This window comes from Gracilinanus agilis, chromosome 2, assembly GCF_016433145.1.
Source record: "Gracilinanus agilis isolate LMUSP501 chromosome 2, AgileGrace, whole genome shotgun sequence".
Taxonomy (NCBI): Eukaryota; Metazoa; Chordata; class Mammalia; order Didelphimorphia; family Didelphidae; genus Gracilinanus; species Gracilinanus agilis.
Genome location: NC_058131.1, coordinates 183,270,334 through 183,295,915, shown reverse-complemented (window position 1 = coordinate 183,295,915; position 25,582 = coordinate 183,270,334). Strand labels below are relative to the sequence as shown.

General features: G+C 39.5%; 1 protein-coding gene across 3 annotated transcripts in view; it reads right to left on the bottom strand.

Moving 5' to 3' along the window:
• GATA4 (GATA binding protein 4) overlaps positions 1-25,582 on the bottom strand; it is a 65,802-nt gene that overhangs the window by 3,866 nt on the left and 36,354 nt on the right. For 2 of the 3 annotated variants that reach the window (XM_044663589.1, XM_044663588.1), the window contains 3 exons: positions 15,354-15,520; positions 4,810-4,935; positions 2,083-2,170 (listed from right to left, as the gene is read on the bottom strand). In XM_044663589.1, the coding sequence (XP_044519524.1) occupies positions 2,083-2,170; positions 4,810-4,935; positions 15,354-15,520 (381 nt within the window). Of the gene's footprint in view, positions 1-2,082; positions 2,171-4,809; positions 4,936-15,353; positions 15,521-25,582 lie in introns of those variants that run through there. The other variant, XM_044663591.1, reaches the window with a different exon arrangement.

The following is a 25,582-nucleotide window of genomic DNA, read 5'->3' as shown; positions in this document are numbered from 1 at the left end:
AAAAAAAAATATATATATATATACACATATATATATATATATATAAAATTGAGACCTAGAAAAAATAATTTGGCCATAATGTTTCAATTGCATAAGAAGAGGTAGTGTAATATAATGGAAATACTGCTTTTCTCAATTTTAGGAGAAGACATGAGTTGTAAATCTTATTTTTGGTTTGCTAGTTGGTTAGAGGTGGTCCTCTGTGTCCTTATTTATACAATGGAGGGGTTTTTTTTCATTTTTCTTTTTAACCAGACCTATGATTTCATAAGGGTATAGAGCACATGGTAAAGAATTTCCTCTACCAAAGGAGAACATTTTTTCTGCACTTTTTAATCTTAGATGGTTTCCTAGGGGCTCTAAGAAGTTACTTGCCTCAGTTCATAAATCCAGAATATGTCAGAGGCAGGTCTTGAATGTTGGTCTTTCTGACTCTAAGTAAGGCTAGTTCTCTAAATAATAAAATGTATTTTTTGGAGCACAAAGTAAAGATACACGTAGTAAAATGGAGATATTTCACAGACCTGTTGTTAAATAATTTATAAAAGGCAACTGGACACTTCAAAATGCTATATAAATGTGAGCTATTATCATTACTAGCATTCTCAAGGAGACTGGTCATTCCTGTCATTAGGGGACAAGAACAAGCAATTAAAAGTATGTTCTTGGGGCAGCTGGGTAGCTCAGTAGAATGAATCAGCCCTAGAGACGGGAGGTCCTAGATTCAAATCTGGCCTCAGACACTTCCCAGCTGTGTGACCCTGGGCATGTCACTTGACCCCCATTGCCTACCCTTATCACTCTTCTGCCTTGGAGCCAATACACAGTATTGAGTCCAAGACAGAAGGTAAGGGTTAAAAAAAAAAAAGTATATTCTTTCTGGTGGAGAAGGGGTAATTCATTTAGCTCTAATCTGGCCTGGATGAAAAGTCAATGAAGATAAATGCATTTAATTTCTTTAAAGGCAAGCTCACAAGCCATCACTATTTACTGGAATGAATAAATACTTCCCAGGTGCCTCAGTACAGAAAAAGAAATGTCTGGCATAGGAGGAAAGACAGGAAACTATTGCTTCCTCAGTAAATCCTTATACTGATACAGTCATTATTTATTTATTCAAATCCCTTAGCTTCTGTCTCCATAAACATAAATAAAGACAGAAAAGCAAGGGCTAGGAAATTGGGGTTAAGTGACTTGTTCAGGGTCCCACAGCTAGGAAGTTTTGGAGGCCAGATTTGAATCTAGGTCCTCCTGACTACAGACCAAGTGCTCTGTCTACTGTGTCATCTAGCTGCCCCTGGTACCTTAGCTTATAAATTGATTTCCTGTTTTACCGTGTGAATTCTGGGGAAATGACCAAGTGAAAGTTGCATTCATGGACCTGCAAGATAGAGCAATAGTTTCGGTACTCTTAAATGATCTACTTTCACTCTCACCACAAAATGAAGTAGACACATTGGTAGACCTCAAAGCATAAAACAACAACAAACACTTTATTTTCTGTCTTAGAATTAATATAAAGGGGCAACTGGGTTGCTCAGCCAATAGAGAGCCAGGTCTGGAGTCAGGAGAACCTACATTCAAATCTGACCTTAGATACCTCCTAGCTGTAGGACCCTGAACAAGTCACTTAACCCCAATTGCCTAGCCCTTTTGTTCTCTTCTTGCTTCAGAACCAATGCTCAGTATTGATTCTAAGATGGAAGGGAAGGTTTAAAAAAAAAAAAAAGAATTGATACTAAGAATCAGCCTCCAAGGCTAAAGAGTGGCAAGGGTTAGGCAACTGGAGTTAAGTGACTTGCCCATCTAGATTTGAACCCAGGCCCTCTCTACTCCAGGCCTGACTCTCTGTCCACAGAGCTACCTAGTTGCCCCAACCTCAGAACACTTTACATAAAGCATGTCATGGATCCTCATATACAAAGGAGGGAACCGACATCATTACTATTATGATTATGAACTGGCTACATAACACTATTCTGAGGGGTAGGTAACCATGAGCAATAACCATTTCCATAGCCCAGAGTGCTATTGATTTGTTTACATAATTATTATATCATATTGTTAATATTAATAGCCCACCTGCTGTTGTCTTGGCTTTGTTAAGATTCTTAGGCTTCCGTTTTCTTGTTTGAATCCCTTCTTTCCTCATTGCAAGAGGCCTTGGGACCTGGGAAGCCCAAAATAATAATATAAGCAAACATGAGTGTCCATATGTAATCTTCTCTCTAATACACATCGAGATGCCAGAAATCAACTTGCAGAACTAAAGCATTGTGTGTTTGAGCAATAAAAATGGAAATCTGGAAATTCTAAGGAGAAGGCATTTTGGAAGAAATTAGCGTTGCCAAGGAGTTTTATAATTTATCAACAGCTTTTAAAAAACTGCTATAAACTCTTCCCAAATTTTATAACAGTGTTCACCCACAGCCTGATTTCCTCTTGCCCTCTTAGTCTGAGTAATTAACCTATTTGTTACGGGACTAACAACGATGACTAAAACAGGAAAAAGAAAGGGCAGAGATGAAAATTAGGCCACATATTAGAACAGGTATAACAACTACATGAAAGAATACTCCAAATCAAAACAATCCTGAGGTTTTAATATGTACCCTGAAAATTTTTGAAAATGACAAAAGATATGCATAATTAACATTGGAAGGATTATGAGGCACATTAATACATTATTGGTGGAGCTGTGAATCTATACAAGCATTTTGAAAAGCGATTTGGAATTATAAAAATAAAGTGAGCAAAATATCCGTCTTTAACTCAAAGGTTTTGTTACTAGGCTTATACCCCAATGAAGCCATTGCTAAGAAGAAAGTCTCCAAACACATAGAAATATTTATAGCAGCACTTTTGTTGTGATAGCAAAGAATTGGAAATAAAAGTATAGATGGCCATTGATTTGGGAAATGGCTAAGCATTGTGGTACATTAATGTAATGGAATCTTGCTATTTTATAAGAAATGATACATGACGATATAGACAAGCAAAGAAAGATCTGTATGAACTAATGCAGAATAATGTAAGAAGAGTCAAGAAAACAATATATACAATGACTACAACTGCATAAATGGAAAGAACAGCCACAGCAACAAAATCAAAAAAGGATAGAATGCTGCAAAATTAGAAAGAACAAGAAAGACATATGAGATATGAGAAAACACCTTTACTCCATTGTTTGCAGAAGCTGGAGGTTCACAAGTATTGTACATTGTAATATTTTCAGAGTTTTTCTAATTATTAATCATTTCTGCTCTTTTTCCCGCCTTTCCTTTTTCTTTGGTCTCCAAAAAATACTATTTGTTTTATGAGATGGCTCTCTTAGTGGGAGAGGTAAGAATATTGGAGAAATTATGGTGATGTAAAAATCATCAATATAAAGTTACTTTTAAAAGATAACATTGAGAAGGTAATTTTATTTTCTATATTACTAGTAATATTGGGAGAAGGCAGTCTTCCAGCATGAATGGTACAGCCTACCATTCTCTACACCTCTATTCCTTTTTTCTCATTCCAATCTCAGAGGAAAAATGGTCTCTCCTTCATCCTAAGGCTAATCCTTCCACTATGCCCTAGACTTCAGATCTGACATTTATCTTTCTTTCTTTCCAGTATCTTCAGTCTCTCCTTTAGCACAGACTTCATCCCTGCTGCTGCCTTCACACGTATGTGTGCACTTCTCCATCTGCAAATGTTTTTCTTTCTTGGTCCTGCTTTTCTCTTTAGCTCCAGCCAATTTTTCTATTTACTTTCATTGTCAAACCTCCTGAAAGAGTGCTCTATATCTATATATCTATTGCTTCTACTGGTTCTCTTTCTCCCCCTGCAATATGGCCTTCACTCCATTACTACCAAACAACAATTCTTAAAATTTGCTGATGAACTTAATGGGATTTACTCAGGTTTTCTTCTGCTGAGCACTTCTTTGGGATTATATGCTTTTTACTACAATTCCTTCCCGAAATGTCTCCCTTGACTTCTTTGATGTTCCTGGACAGTACTGAGATTCCCATTTTCAAGATATTCTTCACCCACAGACCTCTCAGTCCAAGAAATTGGCCTATTTGTTATAGAACTAACTAAGATAACTAAAATTGTTAAGATAAGAGAGACAGGGAAAAGAAAGAGCAGAGATGAAAATTAGGTCTTTTCTGATTTTCTTTTTGTTTCTTCCTGTTCTGATTGTTTTTTTTTTCTGATTTTCCCTTGCCTCTCTGACCATTCATGTCTCCTTTGACAGTTCTCCCCACTTCCCCTCCCTTCACTTTCTCTTACAATCTGCTTATCTGGCCATTCTCTGAGGTTCAATCTTTGGTCTTTTAAGGCTGTCTACTCTTTCCCTTAGTTAACTGATCTTGTCTCACAATTTTAGCTACCACCTATATTCTGAGGGTCCAAATGTGTATATAGGATTCATTTTATAATTCTATATTTTACACACACACACACACACACACACACACACACACACACACACATATATATATATAATTTCTCAAAAGAATTAAAAAGCCTAGCACAGAGAGAAATTCAGTACCACTCAATATACATTCAAGTGCCTACTATATGTGAGGTTTAGGAATACAAAGATGAAATATGACATATATGGCATAGCCTCTGCTATCAAGGAGCTTTCATTCTACTGGGTAAGATTAGATAAAGATAAGAAAAAGAATCAAGATATGGTAGGAAGAATAATGGATAAGATATCAGAAGAAGACATTTATATTTAGTGGCAACATGAAAATGACAATTAAAAGAATGTGAATCCAAAAAATAAGGGAACTAGTCTTAACTTACCCCATGCAGTTTCATGTAAAGGCCACAAGCATTACAGACAGGTTCACCTTCAGCATTTCTGCGCCATAGCGTGGTGGTTGTGGTCTGGCAATTTGCACAGGAGAGCCCCACCCGGCGGGAGGCAGACTGAAAAAGCAGAGTCAAAAAGTTTGTTTTCCATCTACCAAAGGAAAGAGATTGGCCCTAAAACAAGTCTTCTCCATCAGACCAAAAGAAGGGCATTTATTCCTGAGGTAGCCAAATTCCTATTGTGTAACCCAAAATACCCAATCAATATGCCCAATACAATGAAACAGTTTCATATAGGACCATGTCACAAGGGTGGGGGGAGGTTCTGAGAAAGGATATAATCTCATGGGAGGTGGAAAGACTATTGGATTTGGAGTCAAAGGGCCTATGTCCACCACTTAAATGACTTTAGCTACTGTTTTTCATCTCTAAAAGGAAGGAGTTAGACTATATGACCTCTACTGTCCCCAGGCTATTCCATTGAGCCATGAAGCCAGAATCTTCTAGCAGATACCTACATTACCTTCCAGATAAAAGTGAGACTTAGGAAGTACATGGATAACTTTCATTCATAGAAGCTAGAAGATGTCACTTTAGTGTTACTAATGAGAGCAAAGGCAAGCCAAATGAGAAAATTAGCATGGCTTGGAAAATGTGTAATGAAATTGGGGGTTTGGAGAATATGCTGATGTCATCTGTCCATAAATATGGTATTGCTCCCATTGAAGATTCTAGAAACTTACTTCTGAGTGATTAGAATACTGGAATAGGGCCCCTGTGTTCAGGGGATATGGTCTAAGACCTACCATGGATGGCTGAAACCAGGATATAAGTGAATACTAACTGATCCCAGCTTCTACCCCTCAGCTCAGCACAGTCTCCTGCCCCCATAAAAACAATTCCTAAAAAAAAAAGTGAAAGTAGAATCATAAAAGACTTTCTGGTTGGGGGAGGACCTCATTTTACTTGACCAATACATTCCAAGACCTTTTGTGTAAGTCAAAAATCATGCATAATAGCAAACCCTAGTATTTAATAAATATTTCTTAGATAAACACACCTAAGCATTTTACAACTTTTCTTGGGCTTCTCAGAGCTATGGACATCTCTACTCGTACTCTGGGACCCTTATTAATAATTAAATAGTGCTAACGAAACAAAGAGAAGCACTGAGATAATATTTGTTGAAAAACAACAAAAGACACACTAATACTTCTCAGTGTGTGAATGAATGTGATTGGTTGAATTCCTAAGAAAATGGCATAGGGTTAATACATAACTAAAAAATTTTATTTTACATATATTTCTGCCTTTATTTTTTTCAAATGCCCTCACAAATACCTGAATTTGCATGTGTTGAGTTTTCTTAAATGAGGTCCTACTGTACTCCCAACCCCTCTAGGGATCCTGGAGAACCCTGACAGAGAGATGAAATATAACATCTGGCTTTCAGCAGAGGCCAGGGTACTCACTGTTACACTATATTTTGTTCAGCTAAAATAGCATTTCCATTGTAAAAACAACTCCCTGTTACAAAAATAAATCATAATCATTATTGGATCTGAATTGCTTTTACAAATATACTAACAAAATCTCAAATGAAATAATACTCTAGATAGAAAAAATACTCATTTTTAGTTTGGCAAACATATTTGTGTGGTTTATGTATATATGTACTAGCTTTCTTTCTACAGAAAAACTTTATAGAAATTCTAACTTATTTTAAGCATAGCTAAAGGGAAAATCTAGCTGCCAAAATACTACTTAGCAACTAATCTTTATCATTCAATTGAATTATTTATTTATTTTTATATTTAACTTTTATTTCAAAATAATATTAATTATATGATATAAATAATATTCATTATGGGTTGTTGTGGTTTTATTATTTATTTTAATAATAGTTCTTTGAAATATTAAACAAAATAGATTTTCTGGAATAGCTTTTAGATTTTTCTAGTGGGCCCTCTAGTGCTAGAAATAAGGACTTTTCACAAATACCAGCTTCAGTGCAATTTCCCCCAATTGTACTTTAGTCTCTTCTTTTGGTAGCCCATCAAAGGGTTATAAAAAGAGAGCTAAAAATCTAGGAATTATATTTCAAATCAGACAGGAAATGAAATCAAGTGATATATAGACCTGTACATAAAAGAGACTCATTTGTCTGGGTAAGGGGTAGGCAGTAGGAGTTAAGTGACTTGCCCAGAGTCACACAGGCAGGAAGTATCTGAGGTCATATTTGAACCCAGGACCTCCCATCTCTAGTCCTGGCTCTCAATCCATTGAGCCACTTAACTGACTCCACACAACATATTAATAGTAATTCCACAGCTTATTTGAACAATCCCCTCCAAATCTAATAAAACTCTTTGCATTTTAAAATATTAAGGACTGATTTTTACTCTCCTGTGAAATTTTATAAAAATGTGTTTTTCTAAAACATCTTATAAAGCATTTAAAAGTAAAAAAAAATCAGATCTATTATGATAAGCTAACATTAATAATTTCCCATGCTAAATTCACAGCATAGAATTATACATTTATAAGAGGTCATTTTAGTTCAACCTGCTTCCCAATGTAGGTTTCCTTTCTCTCACAAATGTTAATCAAGCCAGCTGGCACTAAAAACCTCTTCTAAGGACCTCTTGGGCAGCAAGTTAAATATGTGGGCAGGATTAATATTCAGTTTTTCCTCATATCAGGCTAAAATGTGCTTTCTTATAACTTCCACTTCCTGTTCCTAATTTTGTCTTCTGAGATTACATAGAATCCTCATATGAGAGCTCTTTTAATATCGAGAGGCAGAGATTGTTTTCTTCCCTTCCTTCTTATAATCCTTCTGCCCTCCCCTCTCTGTGAGGTTCTCTTTTCTAGGCTAAACACCCCAAGTTGCCTTTCTCATTCCTAATAAGATGTGTTAAGTATCCTCTCCATTCCGGTCACCCACCCCTAGAAGCCTTCCAATTTATCAATTTTTGCTTAAAAGTTTGGTTTCCAGAATTGACTGGGTAGAAGAGGATCATCCCCTGTCCCCCTACCCCTTGATCTGGATACCAGATTTCAAATTAATTACTATAATAAAAAATGCAATTAACTACTTTACAATTATATAGTTTGACACATCAGGCAATAACAATAATTGAAGCATGAATCAATCAAATGGCAAATTTCTTTTTTTTTTTTTTATCAAGGAAAGGCTCAATTCTAGACAAGATATTTTATTTATGAACAGAGCAGACATTTATATAGCACTTTTTAGGGTTTGCAAAGCCTTTTACATATTTCAGACAGGAAAACACAAGACTGGGCTAAATAATTCTCCTAAAAGAATTTCAACATCATGGTAGGAAGGATCGTAAATCTTCACCGCACGCCTAAACTCTTTCAAGCATTTTTGTGGTTGTTCATGCCAATCGCCAAATCTCTTTTTTAGACTGTCTAGGTCACTACTGGTAAATGGGGTATGTGTTTTTAAATGGATGATACCCTGGTCTGGCTTTAAAATTGCTTTATCATGTAAAGGAAGGAGAGGAATGGTTGCTTCTGCCCCTTTTACTGTGGTGTTTTTGCTTTCAGTGTCATTGCCCTGCTTGTCTGTACTCTCTTTGTCATTAATCTCTGTCATTATTAATATACTGTCCTGGCCATTTGTCTTTTCCCCCATCTTTCCCCCCATTTTGGCTATTTCTTCCTGTATAATTTTAGAATTGCTAAAGTCACTTGTTCCTCAGCCTTATGTCCTATCAGTTTTTTTAGCACCCAATACAATTGCAGGAATGAAGCAATAACTGCCATAAATGATGGAGTAAATGCTATCAGTTGTTCTATCTCCATCTTTAACCAATTGTAAGAATCTATTAAATGTATGAGACTCAACGTGTAATTTGGTATGGTCTCTGTCCAGAGTCCATATATCATAGTTCCGAAAGAATATAGCATGATAGAGCTACTCAGAACCACAAACAAAGCTCTTCCCATTTCCCAGGCCATGTTTCAATGTATCTGCTTCAATATATCTGCTTAGCTAGTCAGGTTTTCTGCTTTGCTGTTCTTTGCTTTTTGTCCTTGTGAGGCTTTTGTAGCTAAAGGGAGGGACTCATCCAAAATAGCTGCCATCTGACTGCTTTTCAGTATTTTGTTCAAAAAAATGGCTTTGTGATTAAATCAGGGTCTTTGTTTTGTTTTGGCTCGCCACAAATGTATGTGGGTGAGTATTGATGGTAAAATGGGGGGTAGATCTAGACTCCCCCCTTGTTAGCTTTCAATGGGCCAGATCAGGTATTCACTCACCCACACCCCAGGGAAGGCCTGTGAGGGAATAAACTGAAAAAGGTTCCCAAACTGGCAAAGCTACAGTGGGGAGGTTGAAGGAAGGTGTTGGGGATCAGGCGTGACCCTAATAGGTTAGATCCCACCCTCAGAGCCAGCACTATGGAGACAAGCCTCTCCACTCCTAAGTTCTAGTAACTTTGTCCTTCAAGACAGTGTTTGGTATTCGTCTTCCTCCCCTCTAAGTAACAGCCCCAAACTACCACTAATGAATTAATAAAGATTTATTATAAGGGTGAGGGAATTCAGGAATAACGGGATAAAGGATGTTTGAGGATTTATGAGGAAGGAGGGTGCAGGGATAACTTCTCTATCCACTATGAACCCCACAACAAGAGAGCAGTTCTGGTTTCTTCTGTAGCTTGGACTCAGAAATTGACTCTCCCTCCCCTCACAATATCCTGTCCTTAACACTATCTAACAAACAGAGGAGTAACTGCCAGGAAGGGGTATACGAGGGATCAGGGAAGGATCCCCCAAATGCCCGCTCCCTCCGCAGTCTGGGCACTAAGGCCAATTAGGGAGCACAGCTCTTTCAGTTTCTTCTTCATTGGCAATGAAGTCAAGTAGAAAGGTTTTGCTGTTGAAATCTCCAGGTTGCCCCTGAATTTTGGGTTCAGAAGAACTAAATTCCTATCCAGGACTTCCCAGCCACCCACAACCATCCACCCTCAAGCCCACCCGAGAGCTTGCATGTCCTCTCAGGAGTTTTTGGCAGTTGGTCGTTGGCAGTCTAGAATCTTCAGAATTTTCACCAAACTCCTTCCTTCACCGGCCCCTCCCAAATGGAATTCTCTCAGAGTTCCATGGGGTCGGCTTCCAGTCCAATTCAAAGATGAGTGTTTAGTTATCCTTGATTTACCCCAAATCCACACTTATACTTGGCCATAGCTTCTTTGAAAGATAACTCTTATGGGTCTATTTTTTGAAATGGTGAGACCTTTACAATTTAGACTTCATTTCCATTTTGATATTATCTAAGGTATAGCTAGTTCAAACCCAATTTCTGCAAAACTGCCCTCTAGTTTTCCTACTAGTCAAATAGGGAGTTCTTCCTCAGTTCATTTATATTCTCAAATTTATGGAACTTTCGATTGAGAACAATTGTTTTTTATTCGGTTGCTGGCTTTTAATAAGGGATTTAGAGTCAGTCTAGTTAGTATGTTACCAAAGACCACTTTAGCTTTACTGTACAATACCTCTAAGCCCCTTCCCACCACCAGAGCAGCAATATAGCCCTTTGTCCTCAGAAGATGAGACCATCAAAGAATCGTTCACAAGATAGAAAATAGGGCAGAATTTCCAAGATCTTTTAAGACAGGGGTTGGCAACGTATGGCTCTCAAGCCATATCTGGCTCCACCTCCTGACCAGCCAGTCTGGGCAGAGCCCCAGGATGTGCCCCAGGGGGCCCTTCAGCCCCCACCCCCCCACCCCCAGCCCCATATTCCAGCGCAGGCGTTTATGGCTCTCACGGCCAAAAAGGTTGCCGACTGTTGTTTTAAGACAATACTTTGATGGCCAACTTGGAACTGAGATGATGATGTAGGGCAGCATTTGCTGGTAGGATGTTTAACTAAGAGCAACAAAATTGAGTGGTAGAGGAAAAACATGTCTAGGAGGAAGATACAAGAAAAGAGGAAAAACATGTCTAGGAGGAAGATACAAGAAAAGAAATCTCCACACTCCAGGTAGCTTACAGAAAGCAGGAGGGCCTACAACATGAACAAAGACACTCAAGCCTACATTTCTCCAACTGGGGTGGATTCAAAGTACTGGTACTAAAATAATCTATATCTTTAGCTCCTGAAGTCTCCACACTCTTGGGAGCTGTGTGCAGAACAAGCAGCTACTTGTTCAATCAACAAGAAGCCACAACTTTATTGATAGAGACAGTACAGATTTCAAATCAGGTTACATTTAATCTTTGAAACACTGAAAAAAAATGTCTTTGTCTCTAGATCATTGCATCATTAATTCCATAATAGAATTTACAATATCATTACTGTTGATCTTTAGGTCTCACACAACCTTTGCTCTGGATACATTTGCTTGGGACATGCCCAAGTCTATGTCTTTCACCTCCACACCTGTTTCATCAACCTCTTCTTCTTCACTTTCTTCTTGTACGGTTGGGGTTTGTGTATTTTCCTGTATGCTTGAGACAGCTTCACCCTGAACTTTGAATTTTTTAGCATCAGCTAGCTGTGCCTGCTGAGAGAGATCTTCAATCTTGGCTTCCCCAAAGACAACGTAGGTATCTGCAACTGGGCTCTTGTAGACATCTGGCTTTATGATGATTTCCAGATGGTGACTCTAAATAACACTTGTCGAAGTCCCAGTTTGGACATGGCCTTTCATGCTTTCTTTTCACTTCGACTCTGTTTTGCCTTACTGACTAGTTCCTCATCAATCTCAGTGGCTGCTGCCAGCTGGGTCTGTTGCGTGGTTGCCTGGGTAGAATCCTGTTCTTCAAGCTCTGGTACTGCTTCATCACTGTCAGATTCTGTGCCAGACCCTATCTCAGTCTGTGGCTGGGACACTGTCTGTCGCTTCAACGGGGCACTTTGTGAGAGGAACAAAGTTCCAAGATGGCTGCAGAGAGAGATCTCACATGGCAAATTTTTGCACAAATTAAGTGTTATGGGAAATGCTTGTAAGATATGAACAGTTGTTTGCTATTTTGTGATATTCTTAAATGCAAGTAATAACTTTTTTCATGGTTCCTTTTTGAATGTCAAAGGGAACAAACCCAGGATTCAGCATTCTAAATTATATACATTTTTGAAAATACAAAATCAAAATAGTGTCTAGATTAAATTACAAGATTTCAGCAAATAGAATATGCTGTAATATAATTTCATCTCATTTTCACTGAAGGTCATGTCATTTTAATGATAGAGTTCACTTCCAAAACTATTATTTGTAAGCTTAAAAATTAATATACAATACCTCCAAGTATTATATTTAATAAGATTTATCAATAATAACTTGAAGTAAAAGGAATAAAAAGACAAAAGTAAAAGTCTGAGTAAAGTCAGCTTTCCCAGGCATGCACACGGGAAAAAGAGAGTGAGAGGGAGGGGTTACAGCAAATTTATTTACAATACATAAAGGGGCTACATGGATGAAGGGAAAAGGATTCTGGGAGATGAAGTCCAAGGGTTCAAGATTTCTAATTACACACATTTAAGTATTCAGAATACCATAGTTTTCCAAGCCAATTACTTTTGTAAAATAGCTGCTGTTGTAAGTCTGTCCAATAGAGGGCCATAAATATGCTCTGACAGCTAGATCTTCTTGGTACTAGGCAACCAGAACAATGTCTGGGTGGTATTAAAGGACACTAGAGAAAAGATGTGACATCATCCTTGACAGCAATCTGTTGGCATCCTTAAATTAGTCTGATGACACTTGGAGTGGTTTTTTCAGCATTTGTGCCTAAGGGTAAAGTACTCCACTCTTACCATACATTAAGGAGGAAGGGCCTGAGGGATGCCTCTCCTGACCTCCACCCTCTTAGGCTTGGAGGAAGTAGCCACCCCAGTTTGGATCAGGAAAAAGAGCCATGGGTGTTCTGAGGAACATGGATTCTGGAATGCTAGCTAGGGACTACTGGCTTTGGGCTTGAACCTGGAGAAACTAATGCTGTGTAGGAATTGAACTAAACAAGAGCCTAATCCCCTCTCTCCCCAGATAGGAGTTAATGTAGGAGGAATTATGCCCCTGAGGTTTTGTGGCAAATGTTTCTCTGTTGGTTGTTCTTGTTCCAGTTCCCTCTGTTCCTCTGTTCTCTGGCTGAATTCTGCTGAAGCACAGAATGCCACTGTGATGCTGTCCCAGCCTAAGCAAGCTTCTGCCTTTTGGTTTTCCACCATTGGGTTGGGATGGGGAAGAAGATAGGCCACAGTTGAAATCTGCTGAAAGTCCCTGGGTCTGCTTCTGTAGCCCAGCTGCTGGGAAGTGGTGGAAGTGGGGGTGGAGGGTAAGGGGGCAGTGGGTGAACACATTAAGGATTAGACTACTCATCTCTTGCACATAATTCTTACTTTGAAGAGTCTTGCGTGGCTGTGAGGATCAGGGAAAATATCTAGCCCTCCATCTTGATGTCTGGTAAATAACTCTTTGTAAACTTGAATCCAATATGAGGTGGCTAAATGGAACTGGGGTGCTCAGGCACCGCATTCCTAAATTAGAGGGTGTTTGAGCCATTGCCAGAAAAGAGAGACTAGATTTCGTACCTCTCCTGGTGCCTGAAAGAGTGAGGCCATTGCATCTGCATTACATATGTAAAGAAGAAATAGAAGGGATACCCCAAAGTATGCCTGGCAGATGCCTCATCTTTCTCTCACACCTAAAACAATTGCCAAATCACAGACCTACAAAGCAACCTAGTCTATAGATTTAAAAATTATTCATGGACATGAGGTGAAGTAAGGAAGATGGATAGAGTGTTTGGCTTGGAGGTAGGAAGACCTGAGTTCAAATCCAGCCTCAGAAATATACTAGTAGATGGCAGCTGGATGGCTCAGTGGTTTGAGAGCCAGGACCAGAGATGGGAGGTCCTGGGTTCAAATGTAACCTCAGACACTTTCTAGCTATGTGACCCTGGGCAAGTCACTTGACCCCCATTGCCTAGCCCTTACTGCACTTCTGCCTTGGAACCAATACATATTATTGATTCCAAAGTGGAAAGTAAGGGTTAAAAAAAAAAAGAAATATACTAGTAATGTGACCCCAAGCAAGTAATTTAATCCCTCTCAGCCTCAGTTTCCTCATCTATAAAATGGGGGAAAGGAGTTTAATAATAGCACCTACCTCCTAGGATTGTTATGAGGATCACATTAGATAACATTTGTAGATTGCCTTGTAAATCTTAAATCACTATATGAATGCTATCATTGTTATATTAGGCAGTATTGATGGAATGTTTTACCTAAAGAGAGGACACCTGCATACGATTCTTGCCTTAGACATTTACTAGCTGAATGACTCTGGACAAGTCATTTTATCTCTCTGAGCCCTGGTTCTTCCTCTGTAAAATGAGAATAATACTACCTGTAGCACCTAATTTGTGGGGTGGTTATGAAACTCAAATGTGATAATGCATATAATATACTTTGTGAAGAATTTTCTGGAAGACATTGAATAGGGCTATACCTAATTATATAATGATCTCATCTGAAAATGCCTGTAACATTTCATGGCAATAGCAAACCTTTATGTATAGTTGAGCAAAACAAATTTCCAAAATATATATCTCATTTTGTACTCTGAGTCCTTTATGTTTCTACCAGAAGATAGAGAGCATGATTCCTCATTAGTTCTATGGAACTGAAATGAATTATTATGAGGATAAGAATTGCTTATTCTTTCAGTTATTTTTCCTTGTCATACTATCATCATTGTACAAATTGGGTTTTTTTTTTAACCCTTACCTTCCATATTAGAACCAATACTATATATTGATTCCAAGGTAGAAGAGTGATAAGGCAATGGAAATTAAGTGACTTGCCCAAGGTCACACAGCTAGGAAATGTCTGAGGCCACATTTGAACCCAGGACCTCCCATTTCTAGACCTGGATCTCTATTTACTAAGATACCTAGCTGCCCTCTAGTCCATTAATTCTTTTTTTTTTTTTTTAAATATTTTTAAACCCTTAACTTCTGTGTAGTAGTTCCTTGGTGGAAGAGTGGTAAGGATAGGCAATGGGGGTCAAGTGACTTGCCCAAGGTCACACAGCTGGGAAGTGTCTGAGGCAAGATTTTACCTAGGACCTCCCGTCTCTAGGCCTGGCTCTCAATCCACTGAGCTACCCAGCTGCCCCCTCTGTTGTCTGTTTTAGACTGGGCTAGAAGCTGGAACTGATAGCCTGCTCTGCTTGTGCCTCCCTTCCTTTTGGCAACCCTTCCTTCCTACATCACATGGCACAAATACTTCATAAATAGTTCCTTTTGACTCTTTAAACTTTATACCTGAACAAGTAATTTTTGAGCCCCCAGTTGACCTAAGGAAACTCCCCAAAGTAGAGAAGTATAAGTTCTAGGTAGCTATTCTAAAAAAACTCCAACAGATGAAACCTACAAAAGGTGAACCCTACATCAATTAAGCTCTAGAAATGTATAGGAAGTATAGGTCCAATGACTTCTCCCTAGAATGCTGGGCTTAGGAAGCAAGATAGAGGGCTTTAGGAGGAGTTGCTTACCAGACGTCTTTGTGGCTTGATAAGAGGCCGGTTGATGCCATTCATCTTGTGGTAGAGTCCACAAGCATTGCATAAGTAGTGACCTGTCCCATCTCGCCTCCAGAGAGGAGTAGACATTGCTCCACAGTTGACACATTCTCTACCTTCAGAGAAGTCATCAAACATATCTATTTGGAAATAAGTAGAGAGAAAATTCAGAAGTTAATTTTTCTCCCTATCTGGTGTTATATCAAAGAACCTAAGCAGGATAATCCCGAAATGATTTCTTCCCAATAATTTAAATAACTTTAAACATAATCTCATTCATTCTCACTATGATACTAAATGACCGAAGGAAAAGCATATCAATGACAGTAAATTATATGTTCTAAGACAACAAAAGTAGCAGTGCCCAGGCAATTGATTTTAAATTCTGAAGTCCAGAACTGGGACCTCATACTCATGTACACATACATTCCTCTTGATTTCTCCTCTGAGATTTATGAGTGTGGGTTCATTGGGACCTTTCCCCAGGCACTCCAAAGATTAGGAAAGAAGGTGGAGTTGCTAGAAATTGTTGGGCAAAGGGCTCTATGTGGAACATGCTTAATCATTTTTCTTTTCAGTTTGACTATGTCTAATAAACTCTCTAGCCACCTTATGCAGACTGACTGTGTCCTGTGAATGGAGAAAGATATTCATATAAAAGTTGAAAGTTCAGGGGCAGCTGGGTGGCTCAGTGGATTGAGAGCCAGGCCTAGAGAGGGGAGGTCCTAGGTTCAAATCTGGTATCAGACACTTGCTGTGTGACCCTGGGCAAGTCACTTAACCCCCATTGCCTAGCCCTTACCACTCTTCTGCCTTGGAGCCAATATACAGTATTGACTTGAAGACAGAAGGTAAGGGTTTAAAAAAAAAAATGGAAAGTTCAGGTATGGAGTAGTAGCCATAGAATTTCCTTTAAAAACAAAAGAAAACTTCTCAGCAATGTTTCATTTCTTGAACTTCTTCCATCTCTTAGTGTACATTCAGTACCTAGCTAGTGTGTTTTTTTTTCCCCCCAGAGTTGCTCAATTTGGGCTGGAGGCTATATAAAGCCTATATACTTTGAAATACCAATTGGTGTTGGACAACTTATAAATTCCATCTTTTCCATAATGAATACCTACTGATAGGATTAAACTACGGATACAAGCTACTGCTATACTAGTGTCACAAGTACACACAAAATATCCACAATATCATAATAGAAGTCATAATCTATGTATCTGTGTATCTAGCTAGCTATCTGTATAGGTCTGTCCACCATCCATCCGTCATCCATCTGTCTATCTGTCTGTCCATCCATCTATCTCCTAAGACCTAATATTTACCAGTATACCTTGCTACAGATATACCTCAAGAAAGAGAAAAAGTGTACATTATATACAAAAATACCTACCGTGATACTTTCTGTAGTAACAAAAGACTAGAAAGTATATATTCGTTTATTTATAAATAGCTAGACAAATTGTGGTATATGAATATAATATTTGAGTTGTAAGAATTACAAATAAGAAAAATTCAGAGAAACTTGAGATTTGATGTAGAGTAAGCAGAAGCAAGTGGAAAATGTACATAACTTGGACCAATGTGGTTACTTCTAACATCTTGATGGAGACTCCTTCCTTTTTGTAGGGTGATGATGGTAGGGGAGAGAATAAGTCACACATTTTTAGACATTGTCAGTGTGTTGATTTGTTCTGTTTAATCATAGTTCTTCGTTATGAGGAAGAGATGTAGAGGGGGTTGTTAAAGATAATATATCAAATTAATAAACTATTAACAAATTTCTCTAACTTTCTCAACATGTAGTCTCTAGGCCCCCCTAGATTGGTTGCTTATGCACCCCTAAGAATGAGGAGCTTATCATCTTTTAAATATTGACAAGGGGAAGGTAGGTGGCTGAGTGGATTGAGAGCACCATCTAGGGATGGGAGGTCCTGGGTTCAAATGTGGCCTCGGACACTTCCTAGCTGTGTGACTTTGAGCAAGTCACTTAACCTCCACTGCCCAGCCCTTACTGCTTTTCTGCCTTGGAACCAATACATGGTATTGATTTTAAGATGAAAGGTAAGAGTATTTAAAAAAAACAAAATTCTCTTGATGATTGAGAGTTTGAATCACCCTGTACTGTTTGTATGGCCAGGTACTCAAACTCTGAGAATCTTAATTTTTTTCTTTTCCATTTAAATTATTTCCTTTATTCCTAGCTTAGCAGCTATCAAAACTTCAAACGTATAAATAAAAATCAACTGGTGAGAGGTGGAAGCTGGGTAACTCAGTGGATTGAGAGTCAGGCCTAGACATGGAAAGTCCTAGGTTCAAATATGACCTCAGACTCTTCCCAGCTGTGTGACCCTGGGCAAGTCACTTGACCCCCATTGCCTACTCTTACCACTCTTCTGCCTTGGAGCCAATACACAGCATTGACTCTAGGACAGAAGGTAGGGGTTTAAAAAAAATCAACTGGTGATATATGTGTGGTTTTTTTGTGTATAGTCTGCTCTAATTATTGGGGAGCAGCTAGGTAGTACAGTGGATAGAGTTCTGGGCCTGGAGTCAGGAAGATCTGAATTCAAATTCTACCTCAGACACTTACTGGCTGTGTGACCCTGGGCAAGTTAATTAACTCTCTTTGCTTTCTCATCTGCAAAATGAGCTGGAGAAGAAAATGGCAAAGCATTCCAGTATCTTTGCCAAGAAAACCCCAAATGGGGTCAGTGAGGGTCAGATACAACTGATTATAACTGCTTTATACTACATTTTAAGATCTGGTATGGCTAGACCCCCCCATCCTTCACTTTTTTCCCATTAGTTCCCTTGATATTCTTGACCTTTTGTTCTTCCAGATGAATTTTGTTATTATTTTTTTCTAGTTCTATAAAATAATCTTTTGTTATGGCACTAAATAAGTAAATTAATTTAGGTAGGATTGTCATTTTTATTATATTAGCTCAGCCTACCCATGAGCAATGAATGTTTTTTCCAATTGTTTAGTGGTCAGATACAACTGAACAACTACAACAAAATTACTGAGAACTTCATATAGATCTAAAATATGCTTCCTTGTAACTACTACCTGTTGGCTTCCTGGCCTAGTTCTGCTCCCCTGAAGCAGCTTTTCTTCCTTTAAGCTCTAGCATAGAAAAAAATCCCTGTTCTTTTAAAGACTATGATGATCTTATCTATTTGTACCAGGGTCACTTGGCTCATCTCCCCCCAAAAATGCTTGGGTCTTGGTAGATGGCCCTCACCTAACTCTGGGTACAGAATCAGTCATTTGCACCTGCAAACTAAGTCAGTCAGTGTCCCAACCAGGTAAACACTGGGCAGGTGTGAATGGTTGTTTGCTCATGCTGTTTGTGCACATCACAGTCACAAGGCTGGCTATTTTTGCACCTGTACTATACTGGGAACTCCTTGACCAAGGTCAGCTACCTTTCAGGAAATGAGGCAAGTCAGCAGAAGTCAGCAGCACTTCTAGAGCTTCCCAAGATCAAGCTTCTTAGCCTTGGGAGCAGCTTTTTCCAAGGTGGCAAGCCTGTGGGGTTGGGGGGGTGGGATGTGGGCACAAGATGGGCGCCAGTCACAAGTCTTATGTGTCTCCATCCCCACCTTCACCACTCGTGGCTACTTGTTCAGCTTGTTGTGCTTCAGTCTTCTGCCTGACTTCCTTTGTCTATGTATTTATTTATAACTAGATCTAGTGTTTCCCCTGTACGTTCCTTGAGGGTAGGAGCTAGTATATTTTTTTCCCCTCAACCCTTGGCAATAGAAGGTGCTAACAAATGCTTGTTGAATGGTTGATTAGCTCCTTCCATAAAAGGCAAATGCGTGGTTGAAAGAAAAATCCAGGCTCTGCCACTCACTACCTGTGCAACCTGAAAGTCTTTTAATTTATACTCTGAGCTTCATTTACCTCCCTGTAAAAATAGAGGGTGGAAACAAATGATCTTTAAGCTTGACATTAAGTCTCTGATTAGGATTCTACACATTTAAGCCACTCTGTCAAAGCCAGTTAGTAGTGGGAGTGGCCACAGGAGGGCTCCACGGCCCCACAAATGAGCAAGCCAGGAATTCGCTCCAGAACAGAATCTTCTTTTCAGGAGAGCCACAAGAAAGCAAGAAAATACATAGAATCATGAAACTTTGAAGCTGGGGGCTTAGAGGTCATTTATTCTAACATGAAATTACTCTAACATATTCTGATAATTCTAATAATATTTTAATTATTTTGATTTTAATAGAGGGGGAAACTAAGACCTAGAGGGGAAATGACTTCTCTAGGGTGGGCAGAGCTGGGGTTGTACCAGATAGGAGGGAGTCCCTGCAAACATGTCACAGCATGTTGCCTGATTCCCTTCTCTTCACACCTTTCAATGTTTTCTTTCCTGGAGATCTAAGGGTTGAAAATAACTTTCTTTTGAACAGCCACTTCCAGCTAACTCTTCAAAACTCACTCTACTTAGGTGGCCATTTATGACTTGGAGCCTCTTGGGCTATGTGCTATAGTAGACCTAGGCTTAAAACTGACCTTTAATCCAACATGTGGGCCCTTAGGACAATCATTTAACTATTCTGGGCCTCAGTTTCCCAATCTATAAAGTTGGACAAGGTGGACATTGAGGTCTATTTCAAGTTCTACTACTAAGATCCTCCAGTCTATATGAAAGTCAGGGTTTATACTGCCTAGAAACAGTTTAGGGCTAAGTGCTTTTCATAAACCTTTAAGTCAAGACTATTTCATTTTCAATAAGGAAAAAAACAACTTTGATCATCAAGTAAGTGCAAGGCACTAAGAAAGATATAGTGAAGTAGGATGAAGAATATCTGCTACGGGGGGATGAGGGGGGCTCCCTTGGGGGAGTCAGGACACAATACAGGAAAACCTATGCTAAGCTTATCATTAAAAGGAGCCTTGAATCTGAGAACTGAGATTTTCTGATTACCCTAGTTGTTAATACCCTACTCCCTTTGCATATTACTTTGTATCTTCTTTTTGCTTCTTTGTGATTATGGTACATTAAGCTAATAAAAAAAAAGCTAATAAAACTGGGTGTTCAGTTTTCCCAGAGAGCACTGTGAGTTCCTTCCACAAGGACCTGTGAGTTCACTCTTCTGACCTGGGGTCCATGACACCTACAGGGTCTCTGGATAGATTTCAGAGTGTCTGTGGCCTTGGATGGGAAAGATACGTCTTTATCTTCTAACTGAAACTTAACATTTCCTTCAACATTATTCTGAAAAGGGGTCCATGGTCTTTGCCAAATTGCCTAAGGAGTGTCAGGCCACAAAACAAGGTTAGACTAAAATAGAATCTAGTAGAATATGAGCTTTTCAAGAGCAAGGACACTTTGTCTTGCTTTTTACATTTCTATTCTTAGTGCCCTTATTAGGGATTTAAAAAAATGTTTGTTTCCCAGAAAGAATTGGGTTGAAAAATGGAATTTTTCTTTTATGGTTGAAGTACGTTGGTGGCTGAAGTAGAGATAGAGTAAGGCCAAAACTAGGGCCAGGATGTAGGCTTAAGGAGAAAGGACTGTCTAGTAACAATCACAGGAATTAGGGAGTAGGGAGATGTGAAATGATGGAGGGATTCTTAGAATTCTTGTCAGGGAACGATTTTATAATGCAAATGTGCTGCCCCAGAGAGGAAAGTAGGGAATAAAAGAAGGAGGAGAGTGCATCTGTACAATGGGTGGCTAATAATGGCCAAATTAGATACGAGGTCTTTAGGAGTCAGCTGCTGTCCTGGTGGGTCTGGCATCTCAGTTATGGTCTACTTTCAAGTCCAGTCAGGAACTCTCATGATATCTACTTCTCTTCTTAAGTGTCATTTTTCTTAAATAAAAATCAACTGTCCTGGACCCTTTTATACCCTCCACAGGCTAGAAGGCTGATGTTAAAGGGTCCTGAAGATCAGAACTTGCTGAATAGGTAAGGCTGTGAGCCCTTGGTCCTAGTTCTGATAGTGTTGTGCTGGTCTGAACCACTGTCATAACCACCTTTTTGTGACTTGGCTTCTCCATAAGAGGTGTGGGTGTTCAGTTTTCCCAGAGGGCACTGGTATTTCCACAAGGACCTATGAGTTCACTCTTCCAGGACATAAAGTAGTAAGCAGCTGTGGCCTGTCTTCCCTAAAGCTTCTGCCTAGAGCTTGGCATCAAGGGAATTTGCCCAGCCTATTTTATGGAGGTAGTTCACCCAGGCCTCGAGTTGGGTTAACATAACCCCTAGATAGGGTGGGGGTGGGGGTGGGGATGGGACTCATAACCAGCCTTGTAAAGTGCTTTGCAAATAGAAGGAAAAACTTACAATAATGGCAATAAAGTGCTTTGCAAACATCAAACTTGATAACAATGATGGATTATAATTAGGAGGCAGGGGGGAGGGGGGCACCCGATGAACCTTTGTGCTTTGGGGAAAAAGAAAGAGGTGTGGAGATTTGGGAAGCTGTCCTTTTCTCAACCCATTCCTATGACCTATGACCCACCACCAGAAAGCCTAGTCTGTGTTTGTTTAATGCAAGATTGTAGGCAGGGAATCGGCACCGGCATTGATAATCAACACAGGTAAAGTCACAGAGTCACAACTGACAAGAATGTTAATTAATGACCACTGTAGTGATCAGGGAAGGGCTTACAAGGAATCAATCACAAGTGAGCTTACTGGACTCAGACCATCTAATCCCTCAGGATGTGGATTTCCCACTTGACATTTACTGCCTTTTTCTGCCTCCCAACACCTTCCCCCCCAGTGTCCAATTCACCAAGAGTTTAGAGTCCTGTGCTTGATGCTTAGGGAGATATATAGGTAAATCACATGGTCTCTACCCTCAGGGAGCTCAGGTATATCGAAAGGATAAGAAATGTACACAGATACCTATTAGACAAGAGAACTCAAGTGCTTGAGAGGCATAAAGTAACCAATTAATTCATTAACACATGTATTATAAATGTCTGCTACAGTCTAGGTACTGTGCTGTACCTTTGGGGATACAAAGTCAAGAGTGGAAAAGTTGGGGCAGGTAGGTGGCTCATTGAATAGTGTGCCAGGCCTGGAGTTGGGAGGGCCTGGGTTCAAATCTGGATTCAAGATGCTTCCTAGCAGCGAGACCTTGGGCAAATCACTTAACCTCAGTTGCTTAGCCCTTAGCACTTTTCTGCCTTGGAACCGATATTCAGTATTGATTCTAAGACAGAAGGTAAGAGTTGTTTTTTGTTGTTGTTGTTTTGTTTTTTTGAGAAAAGAGAGAAATGAAACTAAGGAGGTTTACTACAATGGATCAGGCTAAAGGTGATGAAAGCCTGAACCAAGGGACTGACTGTCTATTGAAAGACATGTTGTAGAGGTAGAACCAACCATGACTTGGCATATCACTTTTTGTGGAGGATGAGAAAGAAGAAAGAATCAAAAACTACTCTGAGGTTTTGAGACCTGGTTATTGGCAATTTGGTGTTGCCAATTGTCTGTTATTAGATCATGAGCTCCCTGAATAGAGAGACTTCCTCCCCCCCCCCCCCCCGTTTTGGCCTTTTATGTCACCAAAGTAGTGCCTAGCACATGGTATGCTTATTAAAAAAAATACTTTAAAAAAAATATAACTCTTACCTTCCATCTTGGAGTCAGTACTGTGTGTATTGGTTCCAAGGCAGAAGAGTGGTAAGGGTAGGCAATGGGGGTCAAGTGACTTGCCCAGGGTCACACAGCTGGGAAATGTCTGAAGCCAGATTTAAACCTCCTATCTCTAGGCCTGACTCTCAATCCACTGAGCCACCCAGCTGCCCCTGACATGGTATGCTTATTGATCTGACCTTCAACATAAGGAAGTTGAGAGAGCAGCAGGAAGATGTCAGCTTTGGTATGGAAAATATTGAATTTGAGGTGCTAACAAGACATTAGTAATGCAGGATATTAATACAGTGATACCTCTTAGTTAGTTGGAGATGCAGGAATTGGGTTCTTCAGAGAGATTCAGGAAACAAGATCAAACTTTGGATAGAAACATGGTCATGAACCTGTTGCCAAAGATCAAACCAGAGAGGAAGAGGATATAATGAAGTAGACAGAGAAGAGTATTGGTCCTGGAGTCAGAAGACCTGGTTCCAAATCCCACCTCTGAGATGTACTACCTGTGGGACTTCAGCAAAATCACTCAACTTGCCTGGGTCTCTGTTCAACTGCATAAAGAAGAAATTTGAACTAGGCATTTCCTTTTAGTTCTAAATTCTTTGCCTGGCAGCCAGAGCCTTATCTTAAAACCAGAACTAGAACTTGGAGTGGCCAAACAACCAAGCCTGGAGGACTTTGGGTCCTGGAAAAAAACCTCTCTACTGCCCTGAGGGTTTTAGTCTTCTGGGCTTTGTTAGGCTAGGATCTAAGCTGCGTGGGCTCTGACATGTTTGTGATGAGAAAGGAGGGAGGACACAGCACAGCCAGTGCCCAGACCTGGGTTGATAAAAACATTTTTTTTAGAAGTTCTTGGCTGCCAAACAGAAGCTACTACAAGCAAGCCTGGCTGCAAATAGAGTTTTGCCCCATTGCCTCTGCAGACAGACAAGCTAAGGAATGTACTGAGGGGCTTGACTGCTGAATGGAGGTGGCAGTGAATTGGACAGATGTGAAAAGGAGTACAGGCAAGAGAAACCAGCCCTTCCCCAGATTCAGGGAAACAAAGGTCAAGCTGGTTCAAAAACTGAGGCAAATGCAAGGTATAGGAGGAACAGGGCCCTCATGAGGTAGTTTGGGGGTGGATTTAGACAGAAAACATGGATTCAAATCCCAATTCTGTTACTTAAAGAGCTGTGTGTGACCATGAAAAATTTCCCCAGACCTTTCTTTTTGTGGAAATAATAATGCTTGTATTGTGGTAATATAAGGTTGTTGTGGGGGAAAGTGCTTTGTATGTAACTTGTCATCATTACCAGTTGCCAAGCCTTCTCAGGTCATCCTGACCTCCATGTTTGTTTCCCATCCATGTGATAAGATGTTGAAATAAATAGGTTAATGAGAAAGGCAGAGTGGTGCAGTGGATACAGAGGGGCTTTGGAGGCTCTTTACTGGTGCCACAGACCTGGTTTCAAGTCCTTCCTCTCATATATACTGGCTGTAGGACCCTGAGTAAGTTAGTCAACCTGTTAGGGTCCAAGGTAGCATGCTAAGACTAGAAATTGTGCAACAGGTGCTCATTTGCATGGGTAGAGGAAGCCCCTTACTAGGATCTCCCTCCACAGAGGAAATTGTAGTTCCAGACCAAATATATAAACAAAATATAAATATGCCTTACAAAAATAATTTTATATATATGCATATATATATATATGTACATATATATATATATATAAAGTCAGGCACCTTGTACATCAACCCCAACATAGTGATGTTATTTCAGTCTTTTTCAAGTATGAACAACCATCCAACCATGTTAAGGATACAGTTGAGAGGTGACCATTGTGTTTCCGAGAAGTGAAGAATGGCCTCTTTTCCAGAAAATAGATGCATTTACTATCACATTACCTCGCCCACGATTGGTACATGGTAAATGTTTATACAATTTGTTGGGGCGAAAACATGCTTTGCAGACTACAAAGTATCACATGAGCATAAAGTTATTATTACAGTTCTAGATTCACAGAAAAGTCTACTTAAAATATGCTACATTTTACCCACCCAGGATGAATGCCCTTGTGCTCAAAGGTGATACTGCAGTTTGCTTAGATGACCTCAAGGATAAATATAGTTGTCATTCCTTCCAATACCAGGTACTAAGGCTCAAAAATTTGCAAGATCCTTGAAGCCAGGGGCTATACCTACATATTTTTCTCTGTATCCCTACACTGACTAGTGGGTTCTCACCAATTATTTGATGATTATTAGGGGATTTGAATCTTAAAGAGTTCCTATCTGTAAGGCCCAAGAAAATGTCTTTGAAAGGTTTTAACTGATCAACAAACATTTCTTAAGAGCCTATGATGTACCATGTGAGAGGCAGCATGGCATAGTCTATAGAAATCTGGCCTTGGAGTCTAGAAGACTTGGTTGTTAATCACCTAATAGTTTGGTGCTCCCAAACTACTCTTTAGAGGGAGTTTCCCAACCAGGAATTTTTTATACCAATGGACCCAATCCAAGAAAAACTTAGGTATTATCTTTAAGGAGCTTAATGGGGAATGCATCATGCTCAAAGGTAAGTAAATAAAGGCTATATT